The 24,263-nt window shown below is 45.1% G+C and overlaps 1 protein-coding gene across 1 annotated transcript in view; it reads right to left on the bottom strand.

The window, feature by feature from the left end:
* Positions 1-4,251: 4,251 nt before the first annotated feature.
* Positions 4,252-24,263, bottom strand: part of LOC311237188 (uncharacterized protein) — a gene marked incomplete at both ends in the record, with an annotated part of 204,709 nt that continues 184,697 nt past the window's right edge. Inside the window, 2 exons of the mRNA XM_084324997.1 lie at positions 4,252-4,259; positions 4,760-4,972. Coding sequence (XP_084181123.1) covers positions 4,252-4,259; positions 4,760-4,972 — 221 coding nt within the window. The remainder of the gene's footprint in view (positions 4,260-4,759; positions 4,973-24,263) is intronic.

The raw sequence follows: 24,263 nt of genomic DNA, 5'->3' as shown, positions 1-24,263 counted from the left end.
TTATCCTAGAAGAAATGCGGTATAGCCAAGTGTGGCTTAAGTTAAAGATATTCCCTCTAGTGAGGTGCCCCGCCAGCGTGGCGTGAAGAGGACCGGTGTTTAGAGACACCCTGCGTTATTATATATCACGGCTAGCAGGAGGGCTGTTTTGGACCCAGAGTGTAGCTTCAGTGTCAGTGAGGGCAAGTTTATGGATGCGCGTCGACCCAGCACCGGCTGTCTACAACCAGTCTTCACCGGCGTCAACGTCAGCTCTGCACCGGCTGTCTTCAGTCAACACGGGAGTTTGTCCCGACCAGCAGAGGTCGCCATCACCCAGCACGCGCTCTCAGCCCACTACTGCCCCTCGGCTCCAGCCCCGCTTGCTAGCGCCCGTGCCGAGAGCGTTCGACGCCATCTTGCTATCCGGACGGTGGTGGCGCGGCGAGGCCGCCATCTTGGTTGAGTACATTAGGGCTTCGGTGCCCAGGATCTTATTGCACAGTACACAGTGTGATGCGGCCTGCGGGCGAAGCTAACGTTGCTAACTACAGTTCATAGGGGTACCCCATCAACAATATATGCCGGCATTAGTATAGGACTTTTGTTTGGTATTGTGGGCCCACATTTTTGATTTCCTTTGAGTGTGATAACGTGTTGTGTCTTTAATAATAATTTCCCATCTAATCAACCCTTTCCCAGTGGGGAGGTTACAGACTAGAGGTCTTATACATGGTACTGACCCAGACGTGGGCTATGAGTCAAATGCATTAAAGTATATTATTCCTGGTACTAACACAGAGGTGTGTGTAGAATATACGTGGACATAAGGTATTGAGTTACAAATTGGGTAATAGTAAGATTTCATTCTATTTGACCCAGTGCCTTTAAATCTTTGTAAATGACCAGTATAATTAACTATAAAGAATTAGATGGGAGTTCTGTGTGCGTGTCCATTCATGAGCCGTTTAACAACTATTTTGGTGTGGGTAACGTTAATACAATTAACCCCTTCCTATTCCACCTTTCCCTTTTTATTGTAAGGTTTCTAGTGTCACTGAGGGAGGGTACTGCTTGCGGGGGGAACCAAGTTATTTACTTACAATTCAGTCACTAGGTGTGGGAGGGTCACAGGAGTCAAGTCAAGAGTCAAGAGTTTTAATTGTCACGGCATACAGGTATACAATGAAATGCGGGTGGTCTTGCCCGCAACGATGTGCAATACAGTGGTACAACATATAATAGAATCAAAAATGAAAAAACAACATTGTGCAGTAAACAGGTAACAGGTAACATGGAGTGACATCTCGGTATCTGTACATAGTTATTTACAGAGCATATGGGACATGCTAGTTAGCTTTGGTAGTGCAATACACTGTTCCTGTTATTCTAATTTAAAGTGTCCTTTCCTTTGGTCATAAGTGTGCGTGTGTGTGACATGAGTGTGTGCCCGCTCATGTTAAAGTGTTAAGTGGCTGCTCGTGTGTGAGCGTGCACAGCGTAATTGGGGGAAGTGGGAGCGTGTTGGGGAGTACTGCTGCAGGGGAGGAAGACCAGAGTACCAGACCAGGTTGGTAAATCTCGGGCCCCATCCACTCACACTGCCAGCCTCCAGTTGAAGCTCCAGACTCAAAGACGGAGGTGCAGCCAGATAGAGCTCTACTGTGTCTCGCTACCCAGTGATTGTGCCCACCCGTTCCCACGAAGCAGGGATAATCCACCCTGCTACATAAGGATACAGGTATGTATTTGTAAGTCCTCACTACTAGCTACGTGTACAAGCTTGTCGCCCAGAGCCAGTTTGGATTATAACTGAGGATCTGGTGCTAACATGGTCAATAATGCTTATTTTGGACAGAAAAAGGTGTCTTAAACATTTAAATTGACCAACCATAGATCCCTTTTATTCCAATCAAGGCAAGAGGGGGGGGGGGGGGACACACTGTACAACTGTACAAGAAAAACTGTACATTGGAATATTGACAAAATCATACTTGGTCATTTACTGTACATTGGAGGGGCCAGTTTCGAATAGCAGCCTCCCGTAGGTGTTCTTTGAGAGTGGTTTTGAAAGTGGGTAGTGATTCCTTTACAGCTTTGGGTAGGGCGTTCCACCCACAGGGAGAGAAATTATTCATACGACACAACAACAAATAACTTGAATGATCTCCTGTTGCCATTAAAATATCCCACTGATCCAGCCAGTATCCAGGCAGGTACAATATATTAAGTTTAATGGAGAGAATGGGGAAGATAGAGAGGGGGAGGGAGAGAGAGAGAGGGAGAGAAGGAGAGGACAGGATGAGAGAAGGAGAGGAGAGGACATGAGGAGAGAAGGAGAGGACAGGAGGAGAGAAGGGGAGTATACATGAGGAGAGAAGGGGAGTACAACAGGAGAGAAGGGGAGTACAGGAGGAGAGAAGGAGAGTTAGGAGAGAGAAAGGAAGAAGCTCAACGGCACTCGAATTAACTTTAACTGTTAAACTGTTTTATATCCTGTAAAATATATGTTGTAAATAGCTTTTAAAGAATAGGTTCACTATTTTTCAACCAAGACCATATTAAAATGCTGTTTCCCAAATATTTATATTCCTCACTGATATCTTTAGCATTGAGAAATGCACAGTACCACTGCAGCAATGGTTTAGGGCAGGCCTTCAAACACCATGATGATCTACTTTTCAAACACCATGATAAATCTAAGTTTCAAACACTATGATGAATCCACTTTTCAAACACCATGCTAATTTACTTTTCAAACACCATGATAATTTACTTTTCAAACACCATGATAAATCTACTTTTCAAACACCATAAAAATGAGGTGAAATAAACATTTGAAAGGTGTATTGTTCCCTGTGTGTTTTTATCATAGAGGTGTGGTTATACTATTAATCTGGATTGTTTATGTTGTTCTAATGTTAATCTTAATCAAGGATGAAGACTATTTCACCGTACATGACGCATCATAGCTTTTTGCTCACTGATGGGGTCCCATGTTGTGAAGTAGGTGCCCTTTTTTTCTTTTCGCCCCTGCCCTTTGTGGTAATATTGCCTTTGAATTCCATAACTAAAATGTGTGAATAATTAGGAAACCATAACATTATGCCTTGTATACTGTTTAGCAGAATGGGCTGCAGGGCTAAATGAGGAACGAGACTAGAGACAGTTGAACAGACAAAGGTCACACCTACTGTGACCAGATTACAACCACACCTACGGGGGCCACTAGCAAAACCCCGCTGTACTCAGCAAAAGACCACACCAAGGAGGGGGGCCATCAAGACCCCCCCTTCTGTTCACTGAGGGAAGACGACACCAACCCCCACCCACGGACAAGAACCTGTTGGGGACAGACCCAACAGGAAGACAATGACGGGGGCCACTAGCGGCCCCCTCTGGGTATTGAGTCAAGATCCACACAGGAGATCAAGGAGGTGGGGGCAGCCGGCCCCCCCCCCCCAGAGAAACCCAGAGGTGGGGGCTGCCAGCCCCCACAGGAGACCGCCCACAGAAGACGCCTGATTGGACCAACTGTATTAGTAAAATGTGCTATTATTGGCCAGAAATTATAGTATATAAGAGCAAACATATTGGTAGTTCAGGAGCCCAGACCACCCCAACCCCAGGTCTGCGGCTCCACCCCACCCCACCAGAGAGACTGTGCTGCGTTTGCATGTAAGTAAGCTGGATGGAACCATTATGTTTGGTTAGAATAGAATGTAACTTAGCTTAGAAACCAGGCTTACTTATATGCAAAAAGGGCTTACAGTATTTTCAATGTATGTTCAAATTATGTTAACAAATGACTGTTTTATGTACTTGTTGGGGTTTGAGATGCAAACCGTGTTGATTCTTTGTACAGAGCAGACATGTTAATGTTTTCTGATAATCCTTGTATGTGAAAGGCAACCTTTTATTCACTCTTGGCCCTGGGTCAAATAAATCAGTTGAGTTGAACTAGAGTTCTGGTTGTCTGGCTTACACGTTTATTTCTCATCTGCTTAAGTCAGATGAGGAGACCAACAATTCTATCACTTATGATCCCTCTGCCCTCCTTCCAGATAGCAATCTCATTGTACTGTACAATAACCTTAGATTATTGTAGGATTCTATAGGAATATACTACACCTTCAAACAGCCTGAGTCCGCCACTGCACAAAGGTCTGCGCATGCATGAACACTGGGCAGCTTTAAAAAGCAACGACTCAATCAATGACTTTCATGTAAAACACAACCCAGGCAGAAAGCAGCACCTATCTCAGGGCAGCTTTAAAACCCTGTCAGACCCAAATTAAATTGACATTATCAACTTCAGAGGCCAGAATGTGGGACCTATAAACACATTTACTATCCAATAGCATTGTGAGGATGAACAACAGGACCCATTGACTATGTAAATGTGCTCCAAATATAAAATAAACATTTACAGACATTTTTTAAATAGCTAAAAGTGATGTTGTAATTTTGCAACCGAGGGTCTTACAGGGTTTAAAAATCAACTACTAATGACTTTCATGCAAGTTTAGCATGAAAGTTTGACAAGTTGACAAGTTTAGCAATGCATAAGCTCCAGTTCTGTTCCCATGATCACAAAACATCTCAGGAGGGCTGATCTATGACCAGTCTTTTCATAATATCAATCAACCCGCATGTAAAAAGGGAGTGGATTACTGAAGCTAGGCAGTTTTCCTGGACACAGAATATTAAAAACAATTGGGGGGATTTGACCATGACATCAACAATAAAATCTTCCGTAAACCCCCATCGCCCTGTGTACCTCCGACGCTGAGAATGAGGCCGACCTCCGACGTGTCATTTCCTGAGCCGGCCTCGGCGATACAGTGGTAGCGTGCGTCTTTGATCAGGGGCCCCTCTTTAAGCCAGCTGCTCACAAGCACCTGCCCCGGGCCCAGTGGCAGACGGTACTCCATGATGGGGGTGTCCATACTGTGTCCGTTCACCAGCCAGTGAATCTGGACGTCATTAGGACCTGGGGGACAGAGCGGGGACTTCATGTGTGGTCCACCTGGTGGTGATGAACCCTCCAAGACACTTACTGACCCTCTCCACGCCTGCCTTATGTAACGGATGTTCTCTGTGTGTAGGTCTGGCTAACACACGTGCTGTCTGCGTTGTGTTCTGGGGACTTCAAACGCCACAGGAAAGGAGGAGACGGTTCTACTGTTGGCACATTTATTGCTGCTTCACCTGTACACAATGAATGGCAAAAATACCACAAAAGAACGCATTATATTCGTTTCCGGGCCCCGACAGTCAATCTCTCAGATTGAGCGCCTCGCGCGAAGTGACTAGTGACGCCTAGCCACGTTTCACACAGTACTTAGCATAGCATGAATTGCATTGAATATAAATGTATAAAGTGTGCAAAGTGAATACATAAACATAAAAGAAACAATTGAGAATACACATACCTGTACACAATGAATGGCAAAAATACCACAAAAGAACGCATTATATTCGTTTCCAGTCCCGACAGTCAATCTGTCGACAAAGAATCATAATGACTAACTGCATTTGACGGCGAATTTCACCGACCAACCATTCAATTGTGCATAGAATTGACCCAAACATTTGTAACAACAATACTGAGTCAACATTACTCAATTACTAACATAGAATTCGTTATCTGAATATTTACAACATGGGAGTCAATAACGTACCTCTCAGATTGAGCGCCTCGCGCGAAGTGACTAGAACCGGAAAGGTACTCGCTAGACAATGAACTGGCCTACTGAACCGGAAGCACAGCTCTTGACCGTGAACTCTTAAAGTGACGGTTCATATAAAAGTGTCTTTGGTATACAGAAATAATAAACAATTGTAAACATTAAACATTTGTAAACATAGGATTTTGGTGACATTTCAATCCTTAATAATAATAATAAAACAATGTTCATTTGACACTTGTTACATTCACCCCTCCTGAAATTTCACCAACATCCTGTGTCAGCAGAGCAAGAGAGAAATAAAAAGAGAAAAAAATAAAATAGACAGTCTACCACTAACCTAGACCTGGCACCAGAGAAAAGGACCTAGTCCCCCAGTTGACTCAAAAGTCACCCCCCATAAGAGGTTCAGGGAATAAAAAAATTTATCAGATCTCAAAATTCCCCTAGATTAATATGACGCCTGATACGCCACACAACTCATGGCCCTCAAAGCTGTCTGATAGACACCTACTCAACCCAGCAATACAAAAGAAAAAAACTGGCTTTGGTGAACCCTAACCTCCACCACAACTCAACTCCTCACCCCCCTCAGAAATGGCATCTGAACCATAGATTCTATCAACCTGTTCACTGATCTCACTACTCTCCCTGTACGTGTCCTAACCTGACCATCACTCCCTACGTGAGGGTGTAAATTAGCGGGAACCGCAACACCCATATCAGGTGAGTGTGAAGCCTCTGCATCTGAACCAGTGTGAGCTGTGAGAACCATATCAGGTGAGTGAGAAGCCTCTGCATCTGAATCAGTGTGAGCTATGACAACTATATCAGGTGAGTGAGAAGCCTCTGCATCTGAATTAGTGTGAGCTATGACAACCATATCAGGTGAGTGTGAAGCCTCTGTGTGCTGTGCCCGTATGTCAGGTGTACATTGAGCAGTGGCCCCTGCAGGACTGGCTACTGGGCTAAACTGACCTAACCCATCTGTCACAGCCAACACAGAGTCAAAAGAGTCTGTAAGTGATGAGACCACAGGCCCCTCTACCTCCACAGAGTCGGTCAGGTCATGTGCAACACCGCCCTCAGACCAAACTCCAGATACAGGATCCATACCGTCACTACTATCACAGTCCCCCTCATCGGACTCCCCATCATCAAACGCCTGACCAATTGCACTGGCGTCCTCACCCTGCTCTAGCTCAGGAAAAGGCAAGAAGTTGACCTCCAGCAATCGGTTCCTGTGCACTACCCTTGTGCGCCCCCCTACATCCTGAATCTTATAGACATGGATACTGGGGTTGACACCAACAACCGTATACACGCCATCCTCCCATTTGTCAGTCAACTTCCTTTTTCCCCGCTCTCCCTGATTTGCTACCAGAACACGATCCCCCACAGACAGGTAAGTACCCTTGACACGCTTGTTGTACTGTCGGGTCTGGTGCTGTTGCTCAACGGTGGAGTGCTTCTGAGCGATCTCCATGGCACTCTTCAGACACGAAAGCAGGGAGCCAGCATAAGAATCGTAATCAACAACTCCAGGGTCATTCAAGACCTGCCTGAACATAACATCCACTGGTAGTCTAGGAACGCGGCCAAACATTAAAAAGAAAGGCGCGTAACCCGTGGTCTCATGAACAGTGGGATTATAAGCAAACGTGAGTGTCTGGACCTGCTGCGGCCACTGGTGCTTCCTCCGAAGCGGGAGAGAGCGGAGCATGTTACCCAGAGTGCGGTTAAAGCACTCTGTCCCACCATTACCCATGGGATGATAGGCCGTTGTGTGGGATTTGGCCACTCCCGCAAACCTGAGGAGCTCAGCAATCAAGTTGCTCTCAAAATTGGCACCTTGATCAGCGTGTATTCTCTCAGGGAACCCGTACACACAAAACACGTTGTCTCAGAGCTTTCTGGCAACTTGCTTCGCCGTCTGATTAGCGCATGGGAACGCGTGCGCCAACTTGGTGAAATGGTCAGTCACCACTAACACGTCCACTGACCGCTGATTGCTGTCCTCAGCGGACCAGAAATCCATACACACTAACTGCATCGGCACGGAACTCTTGATACTTTCAAGGGGCGCACGAGCAGCAGGCTCCGGGGACTTCCCATACACACATCTTTGACAACACCTGACATATGCCCTGACATCCCTTTCCATATCTGGCCAATAAAAACGTTGCCTGGCAAGAGAAAGAGTGCGATCCTGGCCCTGATGACCCGCCAGATCATGGATGCCAGACAATGCTTTGTCCTTCAGACTCAGCGGCAGCACATACTGAGTTCTCCTCTGCTTGGACACTTGGTCCCTTGTCACGCGGTACAAGACACCATCACGGACCTCCAGTTTGTCCCACTGTTTCAACAGCCTGAGAACCTTCTGGTCAGCGCCGTGCCTCTCCCGTCTAGATGGTCGCTTCCACACAGCGACAAAGGGTAACACCCTAGAGATGCAAGTGTCCCGTTCCTGGCTCAACCTAAGATCCTCAACTGAAAACATCGGTAAAGCATCCTGGCCCTCGGACAGATGCTGAATGTTCTGGACCAAACCCAGCGCTCTGGACTCTGCAGCACCAATCCAATCACATTTAGACTGACAAAGGGCTCTGATCTCATCTGTCCCACAAGCCAATCCCGAATAGTGAGCTACTCACCGTCTGAGACTGACAACTGATCCTAAAAACATCCTGCACAGAGTCCCCCTCAACTGCCCTTGCTTCCTGCACAAGAGCCGGGTACGGCTCCCTCAATAACCTCTGACTAACATGCTTAGCGAATGGGTCACGACTCAAAGCGTCCGCCACCACATTCTTCTTCCCTGGCAGGTGTTTGAGATCAAAATCAAAAGACGCAAGTTTAGACACCCAGCGGATCTCACATGCGTCGAGCTTTGGCTTCGTAAGCAGATATGTCAACGGGTTATTGTCCATCCAAACTGTGAATCTCTGACCCTTCAGCCAATTGCTGAACTTCTCACATATGCTCCATTTCAAGGCCATGAACTCTAGTCTATAAGCTGGATACTTACGCTGTGAGGCACTGAGGGTCTTGCTTGCAAAAGCGACAGGCCTGGCCTTAGACTCACCTCGGGGTACCTGCGACAGCACAGCGCCAAGTCCGTCCAATGACGCATCAACTGAGAGGACAAAAGGCTCCTCAAAATCTGGATGGGCGAGCACGACACACTCCAGTAACATTGTCTTCAGCCTATCGAAAGCTTCCCCACATTCCGCTGTCCAGTCGGCAGGGGTGAGCCTACGAAAGCTGCCATGTGGTTTCTTGTCCTTAGGGGACCTCCCCTTCCTCTTTTGTCCAGCCGTAAGGGCGAACAATGGCTTCGCAACAGCAGAGCAGTTTGGGAGGAAATGCTGGTAATAAAATACCATCCCGAGAAACGACTTGATCCTACGGACAGAGGGTGTGCACCCATCAACCTCCATGAGATCCTGTACTGTCATGTTGGAGATAACCTCCACTTTGGAGGGATCAACAGACACGCCCCCGCCACCGACCACATGGCCCAAGAACCTAACCTGCTGCTGCAGCAGGTGACACTTCTTGGGAGCCAGTTTCAGGTTGTTCTCCCTCAACCTCTGAAACACGGTGTGGAGCCTAGACAGGGCCTCATCCTCTGACGGCGCGAAGACCAGGAGATCGTCAAGGTAACACAACAGTTTTGTAAAGTTCATGTCTCCGAAGATTCCAGTCATCATTCTCATAAAAGCTGCAGGGCTATTACATAGACCCTGTGGCATGCGATTGTACTCATGCAACCCGAGGGGGGTTGTGAAAGCCGTGTACTTCTTGTCATCCTCATGCATTGGGATGTTAAAGAAGCCAGAGGTGAGATCCATCGTACTATAAAGGCAATTGCCCCCAAGCGCGGCAAGACAATCAGACTGGTGTGGCAAGGGGTGAGCGTCCTTCAGGGTGCGTGCATTCAACCATCTGAAATCAGTGCAGATGCGAACCCCCCTGTCCCTTTTCCAGACCATTACAAGAGGTGAAGCGTACTCACTCGAGGACTTCCTGATAATCCCCTTTTCCTCCATATCAGTGAGAACCTGTCTCAGCTTCTGATAGTGAGCCGGGGGAACCCTCCTGTAGGGCAATCGAAAGGGGCGCTCATCCACAAGACGGATGCGATGCGTGTATCCCTTGACCTCACCACAGTCTAACGAGTCCTTGGAAAAGATGTCGCTATATTCAGTTATCAGCTGCACAAGCTGGGACTTGCCGGCTTCACTGACCTGGCAAGAACTGATGTCAATGTCACTGAGCCCGAGCTCTGACAAACTCCTAGCCGGCGAGGCCGGAGGACCGGCACAACCTGGGGCGTCAGGCTCTCGCCTTTCCGAAACTGCCTGCAGTCCCTGAAAAGCATCCAAGTCCTCAATCGCCAAACATACTGAAACATCAGCTAACTTGCAGTTCCTTTTTAGTGTGATAGGTTTGTCAGACGGATTGACAACAGTCATGGGCACCCATCTATCTCCCCAGAGTGGTGTAACGAGCCGACCCACAAGAACACCTCGCGGCATAGCCTTGGAGTCTGTTGGCTCCACAATCACAGTGCTTCCAGGTGACATAGGCACCTTAGCAGGGAGTCTGCCCCAGACTAAGTGCTCGTGTCTCGGTAGGAGCGTCACGGCCTGGGTGAGCTTCACGGTACCAATCCTCTCGGGAACCGTACCACCCCTCCAGCGCTCCACATTCGTAAACATGGACAGAAACTGCTCTACTTCCGGACTCGACTGAGGCTCTGGTCTCGATGCGAGATCCTAGTACTCACTACCACCCTTCAGGACGTGAGTAACATGTTTAAGGACATTCGTGCCAACTATCAGGTCATCATGTTGACCGGGCACGACTAAAGTGGGTACAGTAAACGAGACACCATAAAGCTGCATGTGTAAATCATAAAAACCATCAGGCCTCGTCTCCAGACCACCACAGCCAATCAAAACAATATTCTCTTCAGGCTGCTGCTTCCCAGGTAAAACACCCCCAGAGCGGAGCTTCTCTACTGCATATTCACTGATACTGCACGACATAGAGCCAGTATCCAACATGCCTTTAAGCTGAACACTCTGGTTGACAAGGACTGAAGCATAAAACAGGTCACTGAAAGCTTGAATCTTTTGAGTTGCTTGAATGATCGTACGAGAACCCTTAGGTGCTTTGGCACACTTGTCTTCATACAAGTGAGCAAGATTAGAGACATCAGTGAGGGATTCATCCATACCACCCACACCACCCCTCTCTAGGTGTGAGTTTAGTGGTTTAAAGGACGAGACTGACCACCAGTGCTGTCACTGGGCGGAGTCTGCCGCTGGTTGTGCTGCTGAGGACAATCCTTCTTCCAATGCCCGGGAGACAAACATCTAAACATCTGTTCTCCCCTCTGCAGTGGGAAAGAGTGGAATGGTCAGGAGAATTACAAACTCTGCACAACCGGCGCTGTGTGTCAGGCACCCGAGCTGTGGCGCTGGCTGGCACTTGAGTCTGCACTGTGACTAGGCGGTCTAACAAACCCACTAGACTCCTCATGTAGTCATGGTCACCTCCGGAACCATCTGTGGGTGCTGGGGACGGTGCCGGAAACACCGATGCTGTCGCACTCAATACTGGTGCGTCACTGACTAGAGGTACATGACACTGGGAACGGACCCTGCGCTCTACCGTACCTAACTCGAACGGTCCCCCTGCAGCAGTTCGAGACTTCCTGTCCTGCATGTGCTCATCGAGTCTCTCCTGGATCTCGCAAGCAGACCATTGCCTAGCAGACTTGAACTTAAAAACATTAGTGAGTGACTGATCGGGGCAGTGTTTGATAAACATCATGCTAACCTCGTGACTCGGGTCCTCAATACTACGGCCTTGCCTCCTCAAGCACTCATCAGCCACTTCCACTGTCCTATTTAGCCTGATCCAAAACTCCATAGCATCTTCGCCTGGCTTTGGTAGTGTACTATAAAAGTCCGCCAGGGGCATGCTTGAGTATGAGAGTTCACTAAAATGTTGTTTTAGTATGTCAAAAATCATGTGAGGGTTCCTTGTGTGGTCAATAGACTTGTTGTTACGCAGCTTTATCCTTACCACATCCCCTGCTTTACCCATGAGCTTAGATAGAATCTCCTGTGATTGCTCACTAACTGGAGTGGCTCGTTTCCTCATGTACGAGGTGATCAAATTCTCCCACTCATAAACAGTGAATTTGTCTGAATTATCACCCCTGAATATAGGGGGCTCTCTGGCGTCTGAGTGCACAACTATTCTGTGTGGCACTGTCACCTCTGAGGGATGCTCAATAGACCTAATACTGTCTGTGCTCCTGCTAGACTGCAGCTTAGCTGTGATGGACTCACCAATCTTTTCTGCCAGCTGTGTGATGAGTGCACTTAACTCTGGCTGTTCACCTGTTAGCCGCTCATTAACTGGTGATCCTAACTCTGGCTGTCCACCTGTTAGCCGCTCACTAACTGGTGATAGGCTTGGCCCGGCACGGTCCACATACCTTAACTCTGGCTGTTCATCTGTTAGCCGCTCATTAACTGGTGGTAGACTTGGCCTGGCACAATCTACATACCTTGTGGAGGTAAGCTGTGGAGTGTCAAATGTGACTGGATCTGGTCCTGGTGCTTCTGTCTCTGAGAGCCGATTGTAAAATCCCCCTCCCACACCCAATTCTATATCCACAACCACATCTGTATTCCCCCTCTGCCCTAAGTATGTCCCACCCTCTGCCATGGTCCTACTTTCACACAGGCTTAATAGAAAAAAAATTAAATAACCTGTTATACTAAATACTGTAGAAAAAATAAAAATGAAAGGAATGAAATAATTACATAAGAGATTGACCAATCAGATCAATAACCCCCTATATATTATATATACAATCAATACCTAAATGTCTTCTGCACATTCACTGGATCATCATTTACATGATTTTTTTTTCTCACAATTTCATTGTCCTTGTTCACAATTTAATTGTCCTTGTTCACAATTTAATTGTCCTTGTTCACAATTTACAAAACAGTGGACTGTCCACCGAATTCCAGGGTCATTCACTGTCTACTGACATACCTGAATCCAGTCCATGGGGACACCTGTGTGAAGAGGCAGTCCACCTGTGTGAAGAGTTTATCACCGGCCACTAGAGGGCAGCGTCTCACCAATGATGAAGGCAATTGTTGACTGTGGACCTGCGCAGCTTCCCTGGCGAACGATCTGTTGTCGTTCTTTTTTTTCTTTTCTTTATCTGGGTCGACGGTACCACTGTAACGGATGTTCTCTGTGTGTAGGTCTGGCTAACACACGTGCTGTCTGCGTTGTGTTCTGGGGACTTCAAACGCCACAGGAAAGGAGGAGACGGTTCTACTGTTGGCACATTTATTGCTGCTTCACCTGTACACAATGAATGGCAAAAATACCACAAAAGAACGCATTATATTCGTTTCCAGTCCCGACAGTCAATCTCTCAGATTGAGCACCTCGCGCAAAGTGACTAGTGACGTCACTACATGAACGTGGCCTAGCCACGTTTCACACAGTACTTAGCATAGCATGAATTGCATTGAATATAAATGTATAAAGTGTACAAAGTGAATACATAAACATAAAAGAAACAATTGAGAATACACATACCTGTTGTTATGTACTAGAGGCCTGATCACTCCTGTGTCACCGGGCATGCAGGTGAGGCCTGCCAATTAGCCAATTAGTGCTGATTGGTTACCTGCTGGGGAGCTTTAAAGGCAGACCTAGTAACACACATGCAGCGTCTGTGCTTAGAGAAAGAGCTGTTAGGTTCTTCAGTCCTTGTCCGTTGGGTTTGCACTAGTACCTTAGTTACATTTACCTTAATAGTTCCTTGAGTTAGTAGCACTTTGAGTTAGAGCACAGGGTTTTGGTGTTGGTTTGCACATAGGTTGCGTGCCCCTGAGCCAGGGTCGTAACAGTTGGGCACTCGTCCGGGATCTTTTACCCCTAGAACTTTGTTTGGTGTTTTTTTTTTTGTGTTGCACGGGGTGTCATCGTATTATGGTTTGGGTGGTGTTCGTTACATATGGTGTAACGTGGGGGCTGAGCCATTTCATCAAACAGGTGAGTATGCCGTATTTGTTTGTAATTTGATGTGACTACTTATGCTGTTAAAATATATAGTTTAGTGGGCACCACATGTAGATAGGGACATTATTTTCTGGTTGTTGGTTAGCGTCCTGTGCACCACGTACTCCTGGGGCGGTCAATGAAATGATTGGTATATGATCTTTGACTGGTAGCAGGTGTGGTTGAAGAAAGTTAGGTCTACAGGGCATTAGTTTAAGGGTAGGTAGATTAGGGCGGCCAGAAAACACAGGTAGTGTGGTAGGGCTTGATTTAGTGTTTCTTAGGGTAGACATGTGGTGGGCCGGTTTTTTCTGCAGTTTAGACGTAGAAGCATATGTAGTCATATCAGGTTAGAAGGCGCACCTGTTTGGAATTGTTTGTTGGATTTATTTTGTTTGTTTGAGTGTTTGGTGAGCATACCTGGTAGCACCTAACACCCTGCGTGTATGACACGTCTATTTGGGGTGGGTGTGTTTTTTTTTTTAATGTTTTTTTTGCGTCCTAGAAATGTGCGCTCCGTAGCACACATTGCCACCGCGTCCCTTTATGGTTATTATTAGTGGCTTTGGCATTCTGTATGGTTCTTCAGTGGTTCGTCGTGGTTCTTTAGTCGTTCTTCAGTGGTTCTTTAGTGTTTCTTTGGTGGCTCTTTAGGTGGATTGTGTGTGTGCTAGGGTGCTTTTGGCAGCTTTTTGGTGACTCTAAAGTGAACGGGTTGTGGCGCTGGTGCAGAAAAGATGGCTTCCGTTAGGGATTTTGTGGATCACCCTTCACATGACATGTTGGAGAGGTTTTCAAAAGAACAGCTTCTCGAGCTTGCTGTGCACTACAAGGTCGAGCTTACTCCCAGTGAGAAACGTTTGAAACCATCTGCCTTGGGTGCTTTGAGGGTTTTGCTCATTAGGGAACAGGTGCTTGAGGAGAGGGTGGAGGAGCCTCCTTTGTCTGACGTGTCTCCGCTATTATCTGGTGCAGAGGGTGAGTGGAGGATTAGGGAGTTGGAGTTTAAGGAAAGGCAGCTAGAGCGGGAGCGTGAGGAGAGGAGAGAGGAGCGTGCGCTTAAGGAGAGAAGAGAGGAGCGTGAGTTTAACAGTGAGCGTGAACTTAAGGAGCGTGAGCTTAAGGAGAAACAAATGTTGCTGGAGCACGAGCGTGCACAGAAGGAGCTTGAATATAAGCATGCTGCCTTGCAGGCGGGTGCTCTGCATCCAGAGTCACGTTCCGGGTTTGATGTAGGCAGGAATATTAGGATTGTGCCACCATTTTTTGAGAAAGACGTGGAAAGATATTTTCCCCTTTTTGAACGGGTGGCAACCACATTGAAGTGGCCTGATACCGCCTGGACACAGCTGCTGCAATGTGTTTTAGTTGGTAGTGCACAAGAAGCCTACACTGCTCTGTCCCTTGAACAAAGCGCTGATTATGAGCTGGTTAAAGCTTCCATATTGAGGGCTTATGAGTTGGTCCCCGAGGCCTATCGTCAGCGTTTTTTCGAGGCTATCGCAGGTTGGAGGGACAGTCTTATGTTGAGTTTGGAAGGGAGAAGGAGAACCTGTTTGACAGGTGGTGCACTTCTCAGAAGGCAGAGTCAAGAGAGCAGCTTAGGCAGTTGATTCTCCTAGAGGAATTTAAAAGATGTGTTCCTGATACCGTTTCCACACATCTAAATGAGCGTGGGGTATCGAAGATAGGCGACGCCGCTGTCTTCGCTGATGAGTTTGTGTTGACACACAAGTCCGTGTTTTTGGAGGACTACCGTGTTGAGTCCGGGGATAGGCGTCCTATTCAGGGGGGCCGTTTCCCAAAACCTGTGTCTGCTGGTCAGTTAACTTCACCTCCTAGGCGGGGTGGTTCTGCTGGTGCATTCCCAGAAGGGATTATCTGTTTCTACTGTAAAGAACCTGGTCATATCGTTGCTGGGTGCCCGGTGCTTGAGCAGAAAAATGTCAGAACCGTGGCTCTGGTAGAAACCATATGCAGGACGCCTATGCCAACGTTAGATGGGGATGGGGAAAGTATCAAACGTGTGGACAAAGAGCTCGAGGGTTCCTCAAGGTTTATGATGAATGGATTTGTTTCCCTGACTAATGCACTAGAGTCCAAACAGGCTATAACAATTTGGAGAGATACCGGTGCTTTTCAGTCCCTCATTCTGGAGGGGGTTTTGCCGTTTTCAGAAAACTCTTCTTTGCATTCAGGTCTCGTTGTTCGGGGCTTTGGGGGTGGATTTGTGGATGCACCTTTGCATGAGGTCACGCTCAATTCTCCCTTAGTATCAGGCAATGTTGTTGTGGGGGTATGTTCTCACATTCCCATAAAGGGGGCGTCCTTCATTCTAGGGAATGATTTGACTGGTGACAAAGTGTTGGCTACTCCGGTTGTAACTCCCATTCCTGTGGTTTCTGAGGTCTCTAACGAGCTGGCACAGAAACATCCAGGAGTGTTTCCTGTGTGTGCTGTGGCACGAGAAATGTCAAAGGACAAAAGTGATGTTGTTGATACTTCGACTTGGGACATTACACTTAGTGACACATTCTTTGTTGAATTAAAATGTGTACCTGTTGAGGATTTTGGAAAGCACACTGTGGATGTACCTCTGCATAATGATTCTCTTGATTGTGGTTTTGTGTTAGGCCCGGTGGTGAAACCAGAGTTGACATGCGTGCCGGAGAAGCATGTGACAGGAGATGATATGGCAGCGCAGTGTCTCAAGGTCTTCCCAGCCTGTACGGTGGCTGAGGCCACGAACGAATTTGAGGATGAGTGTGGGAAGGATGCTATGAGAGGTGCTGTTGTTTCATGTGACACCGTTCTAGTTGGAGAGGCTACTAAGCTTGACTTAGGCTGCCAGCCTTCCCACAGTAGCTCTATTGTCCCTAATGTTTCACTTGTGGGCAGGGATGGTCCCAGTATGTCAGTTGATGATTCTGACATTGATCCACATGTCCACACTGATTCTCTGCCATGCACTAGGTGTGATGGTCAACCTAGTTACCTGTGTCCTGTGGAGCAGGAGCCGCCTTCGCGACCTGGTCTGTTGAGTGGCAGCCATTTTGATTTTGATCAGGACAATGTTATTTTGGGTGACGCCATTTTAGATGGTGTTCCAGACGTTATTGTGACTGTCGTACTGCCATGTTCCCGGTACACTGGGGCTGTACCTGAGGCGGTACAGCCTACTCTGGATGTTCACGGTGTGCAGTATCCTGAACTGCCAGTGCCAGGTGGGATGGATATGGGTGCGGTGGTGGTATCAGTGATCTATGGTTTTGTTGTGCTGTGTTCTGTTCTGTTAAGCGCAGTTCTCAGGTTGATTTTGGTTTGCAGTATAATTTTGACAGATCGGTATCGGTGGTCGTGTTCGACAGGGGCCGACCCGGTTCTTGCCTTGAACCATTTTGATGTTTACGTTGGATCCTCCAGTTTACCCCTTGTTGTGTATACAGACCATAACCCTTTGGTTTTTCTTCGCAGCATGGTGAACTCGAACCATCGTTTGATGCGATGGAATTTGTTCCTCCAGGCGTATAACTTGGATATTCGCCACATCGTGGGAGGGACAACGTGCTAGCAGACGCCCTCTCACGATCATAGTACCGGTGTTTGTGGTACCCGTTATCGCTGTTGTGGTAGTGGCCCTGACAACTAAGGGGTCACAGTTGTTTTTTGTTTTGTTTATGGGTTGTTGTGTAGTGGTTGCCTCTTGGGCAACCAGTTTGGTGGGGGAGGTGTTATGTACTAGAGGCCTGATCACTCCTGTGTCACCGGGCATGCAGGTGAGGCCTGCCAATTAGCCAATTAGTGCTGATTGGTTACCTGCTGGGGAGCTTTAAAGGCAGACCTAGTAACACACATGCAGCGTCTGTGCTTAGAGAAAGAGCTGTTAGGTTCTTCAGTCCTTGTCCGTTGGGTTTGCACTAGTACCTTAGTTACATTTACCTTAATAGTTCCTTGAGTTAGTAGCACTTTGAGTTAGAGCACGGGGTTTTGGTGTTGGTTTGCACATAGGTTGCGTGCCCCTGAGCCAGGGTCGTAACACCTGTACACAATGAATGGCAAAAATACCACAAAAGAACGCATTATATTCGTTTCCAGTCCCGACAGTCAATCTGTCGACAAAGAATCATAATGACTAACTGCATTTGACAGCGAATTTCACCGACCAACCATTCAATTGTGCATAGAATTGACCCAAACATTTGTAACAACAATACTGAGTCAACATTACTCAATTACTAACATAGAATTCGTTATCTGAATATTTACAACATGGGAGTCAATAACGTACCTCTCAGATTGAGTGCCTCGCGCGAAGTGACTAGAACCGGAAAGGTACTCGCTAGACAATGAACTGGCCTACTGAACCGGAAGCACAGCTCTTGACCGTGAACTCTTAAAGTGACGGTTCATATAAAAGTGTCTTTGGTATACAGAAATAATAAACAATTGTAAACATTAAACATTTGTAAACATAGGATTTTGGTGACATTTCAATCCTTAATAATAATAATAAAACAATGTTCATTTGACACTTGTTTTTTTTTGTATTTTATTTTTTTATTATTTTTTAAACAAACACATAAACAAACATGACAACACACAATAGGATATACAAATACACATATGCTCCAGCTCGTACCCCCCTCTCCCGGACCCCCCATTGGATAATCCAACCATTATAATTTGTTCCTGACCAGACACTACCATTATATGCTGGCTTTTATTCTCTCCACCACTTCTAACCACATTGCCATTTTGGATTCATTGAGACCCAAAATTCTAGCTGTTGATATTTCTTGATAAATCACATCGAGATATGTAAGAATCCAGACCTTACGGCAAATTTTTTCCGGTTGAAACCATCGTGATGCTATCAGCTTTTTAGCCACTGTGATACCGGATAAAACCAATCTCTTTAGCTGTGGAGGTACTGCATGCTCAAAGACATCATTCAGCAGTAATACAGAGGGGTGTACAGGTATATCCAGAGTTAAGAGATTTGACAATTGCTGGGTCACTTCTTTCCAAAATATCTTAACTGGTGGGCAGTCCCAGTACATGTGCATAAATGTCCCTTCGTCCCCATTTGTACATAAGGAGCATTTGGAGTCTTGTTTAAGACCCATTTTGTTCAGTCTTATAGGAGTTAAGTATGTCCTGTGAATATAGTTAAGATTGATTTGTTGATGGTCCGGGTTCCTTGATGCAAGGCGTACATTTGCCCAGGCTTCTTGCCAGTCAAAGTCTATCTCCAGGTCTGGTATATCCCTCCTCCAGACTGAGTCTAGATGTAGGGTTTCATACGAGGCCGTTAGTAATTGATGATAAAAATCTGAAACAAAACCTCTCGATGTCTCTCTTTCATAGAAGAATTTGTGGTATCTGTGGTGTACAATTGGTATCCTTAATGGAACACTGTGAGCCTTCAAACATGCCAATAACTGTGCGTAAAAATAATATGAGGACTTGGTGAGATAAAATTTTTTGCATATCTCATCAAAACTACAAAAACCCTGTTTGTTGAAAACGTCTCCTAATGTGTGTATGCCTTGCTTTTCCCATCTAGGGAATCTTATAGGTTGTTTTCCAAACAAGAGTGCATTGTTATTGAATAAGGGAGTATGATTATGCCATTTATGTGGGATAGAGTATTTTTTTTGTGTTTCACGCCATATCCGGATTGCATGAGTGATTATGGGGCCAAATTTCCGTTCGCATTGCTTAATTGATAATTTGGTGTACACTATGTCCTTCAGCCTATGTGGAGCTACTATATTTTCTTCTAAATTTCTCCAGGATACTGATGCTTGGGGATCAAACCATGTTGTCAGTGGTCTTAAAGTGTATGCCTTAAAATAGTGGTGGAAATCTGGAAATGCCATACCACCGTCTGCTTTGTTTCTCTGTGCGGTGGATCTTTTTATACGTGGTGGTTTGTTATTCCAAATAAATTTGTATGTGGAGGAGTGTAATTCTTTCCAGTAACCCTTTGTAGGGGGTAACGGTAGCATTGAGCTGAAGAAGTTGATTCTAGGTAGGACGTCCATCTTAATTATTGATATCCGTGCTTGTACTGAGTTTTTAAGTTTTGACCACCTGACAAGGTCGTATTTGATTTTGTTTTGGATTTTTATGTAATTGTGCTTCACCGTTTGGCTTATGGTAGGGAATATTTCAACTCCCAAACATCTAAAGTGTTTTACCATCGGTATCTCTTCTGGGAGGGTTATATTTCTTTTTGCAGGGGCGTTAAGTGGGAGGAAGGCCGACTTCGGCCAATTTATCCTAAATCCTGATAAATCTCCAAAGTCCTCAATCAACTTGAGAAGATGAGGCAATGCGGTGTTGGGGTTTTGCATGAACAGTATTACGTCGTCCGCATATAAACTAATTTTGTGTTGTGTGCCCTTGATTACGATTGGTTCTATGGATTGGGATTGTCTTATATATTGTGCTAAAGGCTCTAATGATAGATCGAATAGTCCGGGACTAAGGGGGCAACCCTGTCTGGAAGACCGTGATACTGGAAAGATTTCGGAGGTGATTGTACCTGTTGTAATCATGGCCGATGGGTCTTTGTATAATACTTTAATCATATCAATGAATCCTTTTCCTAACCCCATCCTTTCTAACACTGCCCATAGATACGACCATTCCAACCTGTCAAAAGCTTTCATTGCATCCAGGGACAGCATCGCCTTAGGTGTGTTGTCTTCCTTGTTAGCATCTAGTACGTGTAGTAATCGTCTTATGTTATCAGTGATCAGGCGGCCTCTTATGAAGCCTGTTTGGTCCGGATGAATTAAAGACGTCATATGCTTTTGTAGTCTGATGGCTAATACCTTAGAGTACAGTTTGATATCGGTTCCGAGGAGGCTTAAAGGTCTGTAACTACCGCACTCGGTGGGGTCTTTGTCTTTTTTGAGGAGGACTGTTATGAGTGCAATATTGTCATTCTTATGGAAGTTCCCCTCCTTGACTGAGTATAAAATCATATTTAGTAATAAGGGTCCAATTATGTCCCAACAAGAGAGGTACATTTCTGGTGGGATACCGTCTCTTCCAGGGGCCCTTCCGCATTTCAGATATGGCCTCCCTAAGTTCATCTAGTGTGATCGGTGTTTCTAACTGTTTAGCGTCATCCTCTGAAAGTTTAGGGAGGTTAATTTGATTAAGATATGTGTCCATCTTGTTTTGATCGAAGGTCGTTTCTGATTTGTATAAGTTGGAGTAGAATTCTTTGAATGTCGTGTTTATTTCTTTGGGTTCTGTAACAAGTCCTTGTTGTGCTCTAATGGTAGTTATATCTGCAAATTTTGCGTTGACTCTTAGTCGCATAGCTAATAGGTGACTTGGTTTGGAACCTTGGGAGTACTGCTGTTGTCTTGTGCTACGTATTTGCAATTCAGATTATTGTCTGTATATGGCGTTAATCTCTTTTTTTAGTATATTGACTTGATTTTCCAGTTGAACCGAGTTGTTGTATTGCAAAAAATTAAATAACGTTGAGTAAAGTGTTTCCAGTTCAGCCAGTTTTGAGCATCGATTCTTGCGTATTTGGGAGGAAAAGCTATCAGTGAAATCCTTTGATCATTCCCTTTGTCGACATCCATAATATTCTGGGGTCCTGCACCGAATTCACATTTATCCGTAGGAATACCGTAAGAGCTTCTTTGATTTGTGTAATGAATTCCTTGTTATTAAGCAGCATCGTGTTAAATCGCCATCTTGGGGCTCGGGATGATAGTATACCAAATGTTCCTTTTAAGAGTAAATAACAGTGATCAGACAATGCATTGGGTATCATTTCCACATCGTAGTTATCAAATAGTCTCGGGGTTGTGAAAACGTAATCTATTCTGGATAATGTATTATGTCTCGCAGATCGACAAGAGTACTTCCGGGTCATGGGGTTGAGTGAACGCCATAAGTCATTTACACCTGTAATCTTCGACCAATCCTTTAATGCATTAGATGCATTTTTTTGTTCATTGGAAAAGGAGGGGTTTGATTTGTCCATCCTTGGGTTCCAAATGGCATTAAAATCTGCACCGATTATAAATGAGTATTCGGGAAGGTCTAACATTGCTCTGGTAAGTGTAGTGAAGAAACTAACTTCGTATAAATTTGGGGCGTATACCGCTACCAACGCTATTTTTCTGTTCTTATGTAAAATCTTAGCTATAGTTATCCGACCATCTGCATCAGACCATACTCCCTTCAATTCAATATTCAACTTCCGTCTAACGACTATGGCTACTCCCCGAGTTCTCGTTCCAAAGGAAGAGTGACTGATGTTATGATATGTGTTGTCCGCTAACATATCTATGTCTTTCTCTAAAATGTGCGTTTCGCTTAGCAGAGCTATGTCCACCTGTTCTTTTTTCATCAGTGTGAGCACGCTTTTTCGTTTGTGTTGTTTATTTATTCCACCAGTGTTCCATATCATTATGTTCAAACTAGCCATAATCTATACATGTTGTTGTATGGTTGTTGGTAATGCAATATTTTTTTTTGACGCTTCTATTGAGGCTAATGTGGGCAGGTCTCTAAATGGCTGGAATAAGGGGGGGGTGAACGGAGGGGGGAGGGGGTGAAGTACATAAAACAAAATAACCCTAACGTCTTGCACAGACGGGTTACACATAAAACACATATGGCCCATCCCTAATGGATGGGCTAAAATGATTAACAGAGCATACAAACAATAACCCAAGGCCACTCCATTCAAACCCATTAGCCCAAGGGTCTGGGTGAGTAGCCCAACGTTAACCGCATTTCCCTAGCCAAAGATGAGGGAAAATATAATATAATAATATGAGAGAGAGAGAGAGAGAGAGAGAGAGAGAGAGAGAGAGAGAGAGAGAGAGAGAGAGAGAGAGAGAGAGAGAGAGAGAGAGAGAGAGAGAGAGAGAAAGGAAAAAATTAATAAATGAATTGGAACAAACAAATGGAATGGATATGAGATTGAGAAGAAAAGAAAAGCACAAGAGATAAATGAAAAGAAAGGAAGACTGCATCTGCATTCTGCATGCAGTGTCCTACGTGTATTCAGTCAGGTCCCGGGTAGTCATAGCAACGAGGACGCCTTGGTGATGATGACGTCATCTTCAAGCGTCATTGTTTACAGCAGCTCGGGAAGCACGCTGGATACTTGGAGTCAGTATCTCCTCCTGAGCATCATGAAAGACGTTTTCGTCGCCTCCACTCAGCCAGTATGTAATACGGGGATTCCTGTACATAGTTCCATCAATATAAAGTTTATCCATGAACATACGAGCATTCCGTTTGTTTTTCCTCGCATCCGCCATGACCGGGTAGAGCAGCCTGCGTCTACTCATGATCTCTGCCGGGAACTGGTCACTGATGGAATATTTGGATCCTTTCAACTCTCTTCCGTTGGACATAATAGCAGATTTCATCTTTGAATCGATGCATTTGACACTTGTTACACTTACATGAGGTTTCAATACGTGCCTTCCCAGGGTGTGAGGTATAGACACATAGACGTGCTACAGTATAGGGAGGTGTAGTGGTTACATCATTGCCGTTTCCCGCACGGTCCACCCCACTTGAAATTGCAATGTATTCTCAATGGACACATTTCTAAATCGTCTCGTTTAAAACAAATAAAGCATGAACATTGGCATGGTGTACCTTTCTGTGTGTATTCATCCACAATCTATAGCTCAACAATAAAAAATTCAGAATGAATCGTAAAGGTAGCAAAATAACAACGTTTATGTTTTCGTTCTGGCATCCCAGATAGCAAAAAATGAGTGAATCAACGTTGAAATAGGGTTCGGCAGAAATATTGAATCTATGTTGAAGCCTGACATTGAAATTATACAGATCGTTGTCTATGACTTACACGTTGAATCAACGTTAGGTGTCAACCATAACTGATACTATATCAATGTTGATTCAACCATCATCTAAATGGTAATCTACATGCACATTTTAGTTGATTTTATATTGAATCAATGTTAGACATCAATGTTTATTCAACCATAATCTAAATGGTAATCTACATGCACATTTTAGTTGATTTTATATTGAATCAATGTTAGACATCAATGTTTATTCAACCATAATCTAAATGGTACTCTACTTGTACATTTGTAACTTGTACATCTACTTGTAACTTGTAAAGTTAAGGAATCAATACTGATTAATGTACATTTTACATTAAAATATTGCTGCTGATATGTATACATCATAACATTACATGTTTTTTCCTGCTGTTAAACACACTATTGTTAAATAAATAATAATAAAATTCTTATATGACCATATTTCCAAAAATGTGTGAACAAAAATGACAACATGGCTTTAATATGAAAATTTATTTTTTTCTATGGTCTCATATCATACTTCCAGTGACCATACCTTTTACACAAAAAAAAATAACAGACCTTATAACAGGCTTTCATTAACAATACATATATAGCCACTGCCAGAATAGTGACACACATATTG

The sequence above is a fragment of the Notolepis coatsorum genome (assembly GCF_963971535.1).
Source record: "Notolepis coatsorum genome assembly, chromosome: 11".
Taxonomy (NCBI): domain Eukaryota; kingdom Metazoa; phylum Chordata; class Actinopteri; order Aulopiformes; family Paralepididae; genus Notolepis; species Notolepis coatsorum.
The sequence above is the reverse complement of the archived record's forward strand: the minus strand, read 5'-3'. Positions and strand labels throughout refer to the sequence as shown.